Consider the following 12,641-nt stretch of genomic DNA (forward strand, 5'->3'; position numbering starts at 1 on the left):
AGGTGTTCTCCTGAGCCGTAGCAGGTGTGGCATCCCTGGCTCCTTCATCCCTCACATCCTCGTTTGGACTCACAGGCAATGTGTTAGTAACACTCAGGAGGCTTCTGAGAGCCCTCAGTCGGTGCAAAGCAGACTCCTGCCATGTCTGTGTCACTGCCTTCCTTGCTCATCTGAAGAAAGGCTTTTCCGGGCCTCTGGTGCTCCTGCACGCCTCGCAGGAGGAGTGGGAGCCGGGATGCAGCCGCTCCATGGCAGCCAAGAGGAGACGCAGCAGCGCTGGTCCTGTGCCGCGGGAACACGAGGGGGAGCCCTTGCAGCTCCCAAGTAACACGGACAGCGGGAATACGCCTTTCCCCACCCCAAATAGAAACGCTCAGCTCCTCGTCAGAAAAAGCCAGGAGGCCTGAAAGCCATCTCTGATCATCTTCACAAGGACAGTGCTCCTGGTTCAAACACGTGCAAGCCACAGACCACTGGGAGTGGGTAAGGTCTCTTGCTATGGATCCCCCTTCCTAGACATCCCTATTTGTGAAGGTGCAGGATGGTCTGGGGACATCCTTTCCCATGTTCTTATCTCCTAAGCATTGAAAAAATGTCAGGGAATGACTCTGCTGATACTTGAGCTGATTCTGAACAGCAAAGCAACAAATTCTGAAAATTTATGGTCAAATTTTGCCCAACTGAAATGAGAGAGCAGAAAAATCCCTTAATCCTTTTTTAAATGTTAAAAATCCCTTAACCCCTTGTTAAACTACCATAGGTGACCTGGCAAAGCTTTCTTTCAGGGAGATTTGCTCCTTTCAGGAGGACAGCTTTGGCCACTTTAAAAAGACACAGTAGTGTCTGCTCTTCCTTGCCATCCAATTTTAAATACATTTGAGCAGAGAACTTCACTATGTATTCTATGCACTATTCTGTGCACTGTATGTCACTATACATTCTGTAATTTCAGGACCAAGTACTAAGTGCAAGTGCACCTACTGCAAGATTTTTTTTCCACAAAATGCTGGTGTCTCTCCTTAAGAGGAATTAAAATGAAAAAGCATTTTACAAGTCACAGACTTCTGCTATACCAGTCTCTCTTCATAGTTCTGCATCCCAATTTCCTTTAAAGCATTCAACAGCATACATTTAATTAGCAAAACAATCCCATCTGTTCCACGAGTCAATACTGACAACTTTATGGTTAAAACACATTTATTTCTCTTGGTGCAGCTGTGCTGAATCTGACAAGGGGAGAAGAGCCTGCTGTGCTCAGAGCATTGTGTCTGGTGCCCAGCTCTCATCACAGGGCTGCTGGCACTGGCAGCTCCTGAAGACCTCCAGCGCCCCATTCCTGCCCATTGATGGCCCCTGGGACACCCCTAAGTTACCTACATGCCCTTAACACAAACCTCCAAAGGCAATTCTACAGAACCATTGGTAAAAGATCCCTTTTCTGTCTGTTTCCTTAATTTTAACGAGAGACACAGAAAACCAAGACCACCAAACACGCCAGAGGCTGTGATGAGCAGCAGGACACTGGCACTGAGACTCTAATGGGCAACAGGGCAAGAAGAGCCAGCTGAACTTCATCCACCAGCAGGAACTACTTCCCAGCCTTGGGACTGCATACTTCATCCTCTCCCCCAAAGTCTGACGTGCAGGAATCCACTCCTGATTGTAAACCAGGCACCCTGAATATCCTACAGCAGAACGCCTCAGGGGATCACTGGCTCCTGGGTCTCCCTATGAGGGAGCAGACCAGTCCTGCCTGTCCCAGGTCCCTGTCACACTGCACTTATTATACAACAGCTTCCTCATGCCGTCATGCTTCTGATGAGCTCTTGCAGTTTTAAGTGTCTCCCTTTAGCTTACAATATTAAAAAAATATGGAAAAAGATGAGATAGCGTCTGCCTCGTTCAGATCCTACTTCAGCCTCAGCCTAGAGGGCAAGCTTAGCTCATGGCATGAGATAAAACATAGGACGAGGTATCCAAGTCAACCGCAGGTGAATCCAAACTTGTCAGCCAGAGGAAGGATGATCTAAAGGATGAACTGTTGACCTCAACAGGAATGGAAACACAAATAAAATCGTCTGGATAAAAGCAGGGACCAAGCATTTAAACCAGGGACTTGGAGCAAACCAGGACCGTTTCCCACACTGATGTCCCAGATAAATGGTATACTGATTCTGCCCTGGGGCTGCAGTTAATCTATTTAATATTTGGGGGTTTTCCACCCCCATCTTTTGATTGAAATGGCTGCAAAGAGTCACTTGCTCTCAGGCAGCAGACAAATTTTAACTTTCAGCTTTCCATAGAAGCAGCAGCCTTGTTAGGCAGGGCATTTGAACACTTAGAGCATCAGTCTAAGGTACAGCAAAATGCAAGCAATCAAGAGGAAACAGACCGGTTCACGCAGCACCCCGTGAAACCCTCAGTGCAAGCACGCAGGTAACAAATCTGTAAGACAAAGCAATTACTGCAACAATAGCACACGTTAGCCCCAAACAAGTCAATTGAACTAACAAAGCAGGGCAGTAAAGCAGGTTAACAGAGAAAAGTAAACATAGAGTCATTTAAGAGCTAAGACTGTCCTGGTTCCAAGCCCAAAAGATATTTTTACCACCTTCTGGCCGTGTAGCTCCACCCTGCAGCCAGAGCGCTGAGGGACCTGACCCAACAGCACTGCTGAGAACTGTTTGACTTGGGTGCCTTCTCCTCTTGGAAAAAGCACACCTCTCCTCCAAGGGGCTGGCAGTGTGCAGGGAAATTGGGCAGATCAGGCTGAAGGTACTGTCCTGTTCACTCCTTTGAATCCTACTGCTCTGCTTGAATTGATTGAAGCCCTCCTGCCCCCCAGACCAGAACACCCTTCACGGGGTTATCCCACCCAACCCACTCAAGTGCACATTTGCAAGCCCAGACCTGCACGGCTGCACCCACGAGGCACCATCCATGACTGGTGCAGAGATGCAGAAATTACCTTCAGAGCCAAATGTGACATTTCATTAGCACCCAGCCCCACACAGATACGTTTCTGAAGTAGCAAAGTTATGCTTAAAAAGAAAATAGAACAGGTACAATTTGCTGGAAAATTACCTGTATGAGCATCAAACACAAGGGCTGGTGATGATATAAAGCTTGCTACAAAGAGATTACTTGAAGCAGGACTTATGGGGCACTGCAGCAGCAGCACATTCTGTAGCCATGAGGGACAAAACCCACATGGATGCAGTGGCATGCTCTGAGGCCAGTAAGCCAGAGGAAGGTGATGCCACCATAGTGGTTGCCATCACGGAGATGGTGGTGCCACAGGCAGGATGCCAACACACTATTCTGGCAAAACAAAATTGCTACATTAGAGCACTATGGGCAGAAAGCAAGAAACAAGCTTTTATGGCTTTTAACAAAAGGCTCCCATTTACAAGCACAGAAGCCACTTAGTTACTTCTCAATAGTACCACAACTTTCTGTTTAAAATTATCTTCCAGAAAAGAATGTAAATATGTTCATTTCTCTGCCATCAGACATCTACCTCCTCTTATTCATACATTTCTGCTTGTCTCAGATAAAACAATCTGAGCAATATATCAGCAAATTTCAAAGGACATGCAAGGTTCGATTATAAAGCTAATGGGGTTGTACATTTTCCATGGCTGAAAGCCTTCTTTTCAGCTCCCAACCATCATCCCTGCTACAGCTGTCAAGTTGTGCAAATAAATCCACATCTTTTTGAGTCAGACAGTTCCCAGTAGGTCAAAACTGTGCAAAATACACTGTGAACATAATCTGAAAATCATGTGCACTATTAGTGCATGTAGATGCAATCAGTGAGCTCATGAGGTCGGAACACACCAACTCACTTTTGTGAAAGGGGACAGTAACATCCAGAAAAAATCATGAGTTGCAAACATTGCACCTTGTTTTTCTAATCAGTTTAAAGCCAGGACAAAATACCTTTTGCCTCTGTTGAAAAATAAATGCTATTTACAAACATGCAGCAAGCCATCCAACCTAGCAATCTAGCCCCACATATGACACAAAGCCCAGCAGAGGGATGGAGTCACCCCTATGAATCCATCAATCCTTCACATTATAACTTGCTAAGACAGGCTACTATCACAGCCACATTTTCAAGGCAGGACAAATAATCCAAAGGTACACTTCCTCCACCAAAATCCTGTCACACTGCTGCCACAGAAGCCCTGACTCCAGGATGCTGCTGCTAACTTTACAGAAGGCAGCAGGCTGAAAGGGGCAGCCTTCAGTGGGCTGTCAGTTTTGACCATCTATGCTTCAAAGTAAGGGCATAAGGAGGGAAACCACAGGGGCTGGCAAGTTCTTGGGAGTCTGCCCTTCAAATGGAGGGAAGGGAAGGTCTTTACAGAGCCTATGTGCATGTCCTTCTATTCACATAAGAAAAGTATCAGTCATCATCATTTAGCTCACATGAAACAGTTCCCCTTCCACCCCTGTTCTGCCCTCTGCTCCTCTCTCTGAATTACCCCATGGACAGCACAGCAGACACCTTAGCACACAGGCAGCGGCAGCAAGGTTACTCCTCCACCAGCAGCAGGAAAATAAAGGCAGCGTCCTTGCTAGGAAGCTATTACCTTCAGCCTCAAGCAGCATCAGAACAGAAGGGAAAAAAGAGAACCTTTTCCAAGGACAATGAATCACTTCAGCAAAATCTGAAATATACAAACTGTTTACCAAAGAACACCTAAGAGTTACTGACCAATAAACCATAAGCCCTTTTTGTTTAAATACATTATTTAATGAGTTTTCTTTAAGAAAGAGATATTTTGAAGCTCAAATTACAATGAAATACAATCTTCTAAATCTACAGTACACAGTGCTATAAACATTTATCAAACCAGGTATTTTAGTGTTTGCTCCTCTGTTGTTATTGTTATTAAGGAAAAGTAACTAAAAATCTTCTGTTAACAGCAATCCTGTTCTAACTTGGCTATTTCAGCCTAGAACAGAATAAGGACAACAGCCTGTCACCACAGTCCTCCTCCCAAATACAAACCAAATGCCAAAAAGGAACAAGACACTGTCATGACTGCACACTACTTCAGCTTTTAAAGAGTGAGAAGTGGTAAAAAGGAGCAGTTGGCTGAGGGCAATACTGAGAAAGGACATTTCTCCTTTCCCACAGGAATCACAAAAAGATGCCCCTTTGCTACCAAAGTCTGATTGCCATCGAACTCATGTTCATGCAGCACATTGGAGCAAATTTACATAGGTAGTTTTAAATTCACTTTTCTGCCTTCTCCTCATGTTTTCTCTCTTCTCTCAATATCCATTGCTTTCCTTCTACCTTTTGTTATCCCTTCATCATTTCTATCTTCAGTCACTCAGTCCCAGTGGGACAGAGCCAGCAGAGCACAGTGCTCCTCTTCAGTCTTCTGGCACTGTCAATACTGTGGCAAAGGGCAAATCAATAGTGCTGCATTAGTACCAAGAAAGAAAAAAATGGAAGAGGTCAATTCCTCAGAGAGTTGGTTTGTATCTTTTAAAGGCCACTTTGCACAACCTTTGAATTCTGAAAATACAAGTGAGCTTCTGCAGTTAGTGTAAAAATGTGATAGAGCTGAAAAAGTTCAACACTTCTTGGTTTAACTGAGCAGCACGCTGAGGAACCACAGCAAACTGCTGTTTGAGAGCTGCTGCTCAGCTAGTCAGACATAAAAGCAGACATCAGGTGTAAATTTCATATTTATTATAACAAAAATTATGACATGTTCATTTGTGCATTCGGCTTTAATATAACTCTTGGTATGTAAATGTTCTACAGCAAATGAGCTCTATACAATCATGCTGGTTGTGGCAGCAGTAAGGAACACAAACAAAACGTGTCTGTAAAAGTAAGGAAAGAAAGAGACTGGAGGAAAAAGTGGGTTTCTTTGAACAGTCTACACCACCTGGGCTCTAGCTAACTTGTATACACAGCCACACAGTCCATTACGCTTAACGACCATGGCCCAAAGAGTCGCTTAAGAAAAAAGGTCAGTTTTTCAGGTTGTGTCCTTAATGCCAAGGCTACAAAACATGTAAGCATCACTATACAACACTGAGCTATTTACAGGAATTTCCCAATCAACTGTTCTCTCAGAGAAAATTAGTGAATCTCAGTGACTTAAGTCACCTGAAAGAGTAAAGCAACTCCTAGGAGTTAGTCTCCATATTCTACAAATGTCTATCATTTTCAAGACCAAAAAAAGCCTTTTCTCTCAAAGAAATACAGTATTACAATATTACTTAAATCATTTAGCACTGGCTACTGCCCTGCTTTTCAAACAAAACAAACAAGCCATTTTAAAAAATATTACATCATCATCTGTTTCTCAGCAATATATTAAACCTTTTTATTTTTTTATTATTTTTTGTTTTGTTTTCCTGTTTTTACACTTGATATGTTAAGGGAGGGTTAACTATTTTAAACTTTACCAGTCAAGCGTCTCTAGAAGAAAGTCAATGAATATTAAACCTAACAAACTGAAAAGCTGCAGTTATCTGTAGTGGCAGGATAAGGAAAAGGAAGTATATAAAGGAAAAGGAGAAGAAAAACCCCTGCTGTAATGCAAGCCCACTGGGTCTCACAGTCAAGTCTCCTTATTTGTTAGTTTATTTCTGAGCAGTAAATAGAGTGGGTCATAGTGGTGTGTCATAATAGTCTGCCAGGTGGTCCATGGGATACTGCTTCTGCTGCTGCTGCTGCTGTTGTTGTTCCTGGTGCTGCTTCATAATCTCCTTGACTTCTTCCTCCAGCTCTGGAGGGATGATGAACTGGTCATCAGGATCAGGTTGTGCTGGAGCAGCAAAGTAGCCCCCGGTTTTTCTGAGCGGCGCATCCGTTGCAACTTCAATTAAGTTATGGCTCCTCTCGTGCGGTGCCACAGAGCCATTGCCTCGCCGCCGCCCTATGGTGCCCATGGCAGAATACTCCGCTTTCCTGGGAAGGCCGGGCTCATCTTCATTGGCACTGATGACGATTCCTTCGTCACTGGCTTCCACTGGCACTTGGAGCAGCTGCTTCTCCTTGGCTCGGCTGCAGTGGATGTCCACCTCCACCTCCACGCGGCTGCCGTTGGTGAACACGCCCTCAATGGGCTCCTCGTCGTCGCTGTCGAGGCCGTTGTCGGAGAAGGCGCTGGAGAAGGTGGCACTGGAGAGCTGCCGCTGGAAGGAGTTAGACAGGCAGACGGGGTGCAGCATGCAGCGCTGCTCCCCAGGGTACGCGGGGCTGCTCTCGTTCATGGCCACCTGGGGAGGTTCGTCCGAGGCCGTGGAGCCCACCTCGCTGCTCATTTCTGAGGTGGAGATCTCGCTGCTGATTTCGGAGGCCATGCCGCTGCTTGAGGACGGCATCCCGAGCGCGTCCGCGGGCCTGTCCTTGATGACCACGTTGACGGACTGGGGGAAGATGCCTGGGCTGGGGGGCGGGACCCCGTTGAGCTCACAGCAGCAGAAGCTGTCCTCCGTCACGTTGAGCTGAACCACCACGGCGCTGATGCTGTCGTTGCAGCCGTAACTCTGGGCCAAAGTGCAAAGCTTCTTGGCGGCCGCCAGCGCGTCAGGCACGTTTCTGACGGCCTCAACTGCTTCATCCATGGAGAGGCTGTCCCACAGCCCCTTGCTCCCCAGAATGAAGAACTCATCTTGAGGAGTTAAGGTGATGGACTGGACGTGAGGACGCGGCACAACACTTGGGTGAAGGAAGGTGTACCCCAAGATTCTTGTTGAATCTGTCACACCATTCACTTTGCCATCCTGAAATTAGAAAGGACAGGAAATTGGCAACAAGATAGACAAGGATATACAGTACCTGCCTGTCCTTGTATTCCACTGATGGCTGTTTTTGCAGTACCCCCAACACTGCCACTCACAGACAAGGAGACAGACAAGCAAAGTGACTTGCAAGGAGGTGACAGAGCTGGGATGTTTGCAACGCTGCGCTGTGCCTCCTACACCCGACTGATTTGTCATCAGCACCACCTATGCACAGACCAACAAAGCAGAAGGCTGCAACAAAGAGCCATCTATTCTGCTCCTGCAGCTGCAAGAGCCAACTGGACAAATCTTTTACCAGTGAGTCAGACTTATCCCTCCTCCACCCTGTATCTGGCTTTAGACAGAGCAAAGCATCACACACTTGATACAGGGGCAGCTCATTCAGTCACAAGTCTTCTCTTGCAGCTGTAACAATTGTAGGTTCCATCTTGGCTCATCACTTTAGAAACCAAGGTTCATTTTAAAAAGCCCTTTAAATTAAGCATGCAAGTCAAATGTAGCAGAGAGCAAGTTTGCATTTCTCAGTCAGCTGAGTTGTAGTGAAATGTTTTACACGCCCCAATTACTTACTACATCTCCACTTAGATATGACATTTCCAAAGGGAGGAGGAGTAGTATCTAAAGGGACAACATCAGTAAAAAGAGACGCATTTGAGAATAGAATCCCATGCACATCCAAATCTCAGAATCCTGTCCTGGTTAGAATCCAAGCTGCCAGAATAAGCAGAGCAAGTGTCTGAAAGAGCAAGTCTGGCTATCTGTCAGCCTGCTGGGGATAGCTGCACCTGCTAATTGCATATTCAAGAAGAACAGCAAAGGTGAGGATTTACACTTCTTGGGTCCAGCTAATAACTGTAGGGGTTATTATAAAGCAGATAACCACAGAAAAGTGAACCAGGACTAAGAAAGCTTCCTCTTTAAAATCACTCAGGGAAAAAAAAAAGCCCCCATGTCAGCTTGTTAACTTTCCCATTAGAAGGCTGACAGCAGTGATAAGCCATCAGTGTACATAAAATCAGTGAGTCATCTGAAGATTCAGCCCAGAAATTTCCTTTTTCCTCTATGGAGCCACAGAATGAGCGTGCCTCCCTGATGCACACAATGTTGGAGTAACTCCCTTTCAACTTGTCACATTTGAGATCCCAGCCCTCACCTTTCCCAGGCAAGATTAACAGACTTACTCCACACACACATGCCCACTCTGCTCTCAGGCACACAGCAGGGAGGTTTCTGCCCTTTCCCCCACCATTAGGAGGATTCGATATTTATCTATTCCTCTGCATGTGTCACAAAAGCCAAAGCAAAACTGACAGCAGTGGCTTCAAGCTTCTAAGAAAGGAACAAACAGTTTTCTCCTCTCTCATGGTTCAGCTGAGCACAGGGTGAGTTTTCCTCTTGGGCAAGTGCTCTCTTCAAGAGCAGCCTGTCAAAGGGCAGTTCTGGGAACACAGCTCAGACAGCAAAGTCAGCCTGCCAGGAGCAAGGAGTCTCCTAAGGGAAGGACGGCATTGCTCCAAGTGCTCTGCCCTCTCATCCTTTTTAATTGGAAAAGCTTTCCATGACAGTTCCAACACAGCAATTCCTCTCCCATTAGAAGGAGAGTATCTGCATTCCTGTTTCAATGCAACATGCTAACAGCTGCTCACTCTAATGGAAATCCAGCATGGCAATGGAATGGAAAAGCAACTTGACTGCATGGTATGAATCATCTTGAAAGCAGAAGTGCAACTAAGAAACTCGCACATGAACACCACCTCCTAGAGGTTACTGATATCAACACGTAATTTCATGCACTGCTGTGCAAATGCTCTCCAAAGAAGCTGCAAATTGCAACTCCCCAGCTGTTCTCTAACCTCTGTGATAATGGCCTTATGCTGCTTAATCCTCTTCAGCTCTTCTTCACAGCTCATCACGTAACACCTGGACAAAGGCAGAGGTTTCCCATTCCGGCAGAGAACGGTTTGGCACTTCCCCACGTTTGCTGAGGTTAGCGTGAAGCATCCACCAGGGTCCATGGGATCGTGTTTTATATGGCAAAGGACAGCAGAGCCTCCAAGTTTCTGTCCAGCTGTTCCAAGTTTCCTGGAATTTAAACAAAACAGTGATTGTTCTTTAATTGGAAAACAAGTATTAGGAGCACTGTGGAGAAACAGTCGCTGTTCCACAACCAGAAGCATTCGGGGCACTGGCTCCATTGATCACTGGGACAGAAACAAAAGTCTCCACTGAAGACTGTGACACTACAGCAGCAGCACTGCAGGGATCCCACGTGCAACTCTCAGGCAGGGTGTTATTTTCACATATGCAGATAGTCAAATATGCTCAATTTTAGAAAAAAAAAATCTTTGCACTTCTAAGAGTTTCACAGCTGTCTTTTCCTTTACATCTAACAGATATTTGTTTAAAGGTCAGATAGAGCTTTGGCTTTTAAGCTATGGAATTTGTTATAAAAATAATAATTCTGCCTGTAAGAACCCTCTACTTTTGAGCAAAAGGCAGAGATTCACTGTTTTGTGATATCTTCAGGATAATGCTCTTAAAATTAAACAAATTATGACCAAAAAAATAAAATATCAGAATCCTGAGGAGAGAATGGACAAGTAAATTTGCAACCAAGCCTCAATGTGCTTTCTACATTATGTTTTACAAATAGAAAACTCTAAACTCTAGGAGTGCTGCATATCATCTGTAAGCGTCAGTGAGTGTCTAAACGCAAATGGAATGAATACTATTTCTGGCTCTCCAAAAAAAAAAAAAAAAGAAAGGAAAAAAAAGAAAAAAAGAGCTTTTTGTAGGAATGTTGCATTCCTCGTAAATTGCATTACTAGCAAACAAAAAACAAAACTACTTAATAAGTACTTCCAGTACTCAAATTTGTTATTATTTTTGAATATTTTAAGTATATGGCAACCACTTTCTCAGTTAGCAGTCTGAGGCACTGTTATAAGCAATTATGGGAAGGAAGTGTTTTCTCCCTTATGTATGTAAGAGTCAATGCCACCCTACTGCTTCCCTATCTTTTCCAATAGAACAACTTCAGTATTGTTCCTTTCCAAGGGTGCAGAAATTCAACAAGAAGCAATGCTACTTTCAATTTGATCCAGTTACTCAGTCTCTAAGCTGCTTATTTGCTTTCTCCTCTTGTTTCCCTGACTTCTTCACTCTCCTCTGTTCAATTCCCTTCATACTCCTCCTTCCCCCAGTGTCTCCCTAGGCACAATTTCTTCTTCTGACCAGAACAGCACACACAGTTTCCAAACCACTACACAGAACTACTATTACACTCACAGTGACTCACAACTCTCTGGAGCTTGTGATTGGTCCTGCTTAAATAATATTCAAAGGCCAAAGGGATTTCTAAGAAGTCAGACTATGTGTTTTAAATATTTGCATAACCTTAAATAACCTGAATTGGTATGCAGAAACAGAAAGGATGAGTTCAGGCTTTGCAGGCAGTTGTAGCAAGGAAGTTTAAAAAGATGATCAAGACATTGGTACCACTGACTTGGGTATGGCCAATTGTAAACCTTAATACTCAGGAGATGACACCAAAAATGAATAAACCTCCACCGACCACTTAGGCATGAGCATTTTAGTAACTTTGCAGGTGAGTTGGGATTTTTTTGTTTGGTTGGAGAGGTATTGGGATTTTTCTCCCCGCACCTTAAAGGAACTGAGGCAATATTCACAAAACAAGCAATAAAAGGAAACACTGTAGCCAGATACCAAGGCTTTTCCCCGCCTCCCACATTTCTTCCAAGCAAGAGCAGGTGCCTGACCCGAAAGCAAAGAAACTGCACTGTCAGCACAGACAAGGTAAAAAAAACCCTTCAGATCCAAGACTCACCTCTGCATAACAATGAACGTGTTGATCATGTATTCCTCCTCATTCTTTGTTTTCTGCAGCTCTTCTGCCAGGATGTCACTCATTGTGCACTGCAGCAGGTAGGGCACTTCCACATTGCGGTCCCCGTCAAACACTCCATAAAGCGCCTCCCGGTTGTCGCAGAAGTTGTTGGCTGAAAGTGCTGCCACACACAGCCTAGGGAAAAAACAAAGCAGGAAAACATCAGGGGTTCTATCCCACTACTAGTTTCTCAAGTTGTCATTTTGACCAGAGAGATGCAGCCTGCTCTGAGGTTTAACCACCTCAGTCACAGGTATTTCAGGACTGCTTTCTGAGTTGTGGGGTCAAGTCAGGCCCATCAACAGTGCTAAAACAGGGAGAGACACTGGAGACTCCACCTAAGCCCTAAGGATTCGTCCTCTGTCACAGACATGTTTTATGAAAAATTCTTTCCTTTGGATTTTTTCTCCTGAGAAGCTGAGAGGCTGCAGGAACAAAATGTAAACAATGATTATCTGCTGCTGTGGAATGCAACAGGTGCATCTGTGATTGGTCTCATGTGGTTGTTTCTAATTAATGGCCAATCACAGCCCAGCTGTCTCAGACTGTCTCAGTCAGTCACAAGCCTTTGTTATCATTCTTTTTCTATTCTTAGCTAGCTTTCTGATGAAATCCTTTATTCTATTCTTTTAGTATATTTTTAATATAACATATATAATAAAATAATAAATCAAGCCTTCTGAAACATGGAGTCAACATTCTCATCTCTTCCCTGGTCCTGGGGTCCCTGTGAACACCATCACATTCCTCCTTTGCAGCACGTGAATTTCTTATTGTAAAAATGGGAGGGAAAGTATCTCTGAAGCAACACCAATTTAAACGGCACTTGCTGCTCCAAAAGCCATCCTTGGGATCTAGCGTGCTGATAACCAAGTTGTGTGTCAAATCAAAGGCTTGCTGGCACTTGCTACGGAAACCTAGGTAGCAGAAGATTTCTAAAAAGGTATTT

General features: G+C 44.6%; 1 protein-coding gene across 1 annotated transcript in view; it reads right to left on the reverse strand.

The window, feature by feature from the left end:
- Positions 1-5,696: 5,696 nt before the first annotated feature.
- The window catches only part of PHLPP1 (PH domain and leucine rich repeat protein phosphatase 1), a 135,569-nt gene continuing 128,624 nt past the window's right edge, over positions 5,697-12,641 (reverse strand). Inside the window, exons 15-17 of the mRNA XM_074544905.1 lie at positions 11,633-11,827; positions 9,639-9,867; positions 5,697-7,764 (exon numbers count right to left, since the gene is read on the reverse strand). Of these exons, the coding sequence (XP_074401006.1) occupies positions 6,646-7,764; positions 9,639-9,867; positions 11,633-11,827 (1,543 nt within the window). The 3' untranslated portion in view covers positions 5,697-6,645. The remainder of the gene's footprint in view (positions 7,765-9,638; positions 9,868-11,632; positions 11,828-12,641) is intronic.

Source organism: Zonotrichia albicollis, chromosome 1 (genome assembly GCF_047830755.1).
Source record: "Zonotrichia albicollis isolate bZonAlb1 chromosome 1, bZonAlb1.hap1, whole genome shotgun sequence".
NCBI classification, from domain to species: Eukaryota; Metazoa; Chordata; class Aves; order Passeriformes; family Passerellidae; genus Zonotrichia; species Zonotrichia albicollis.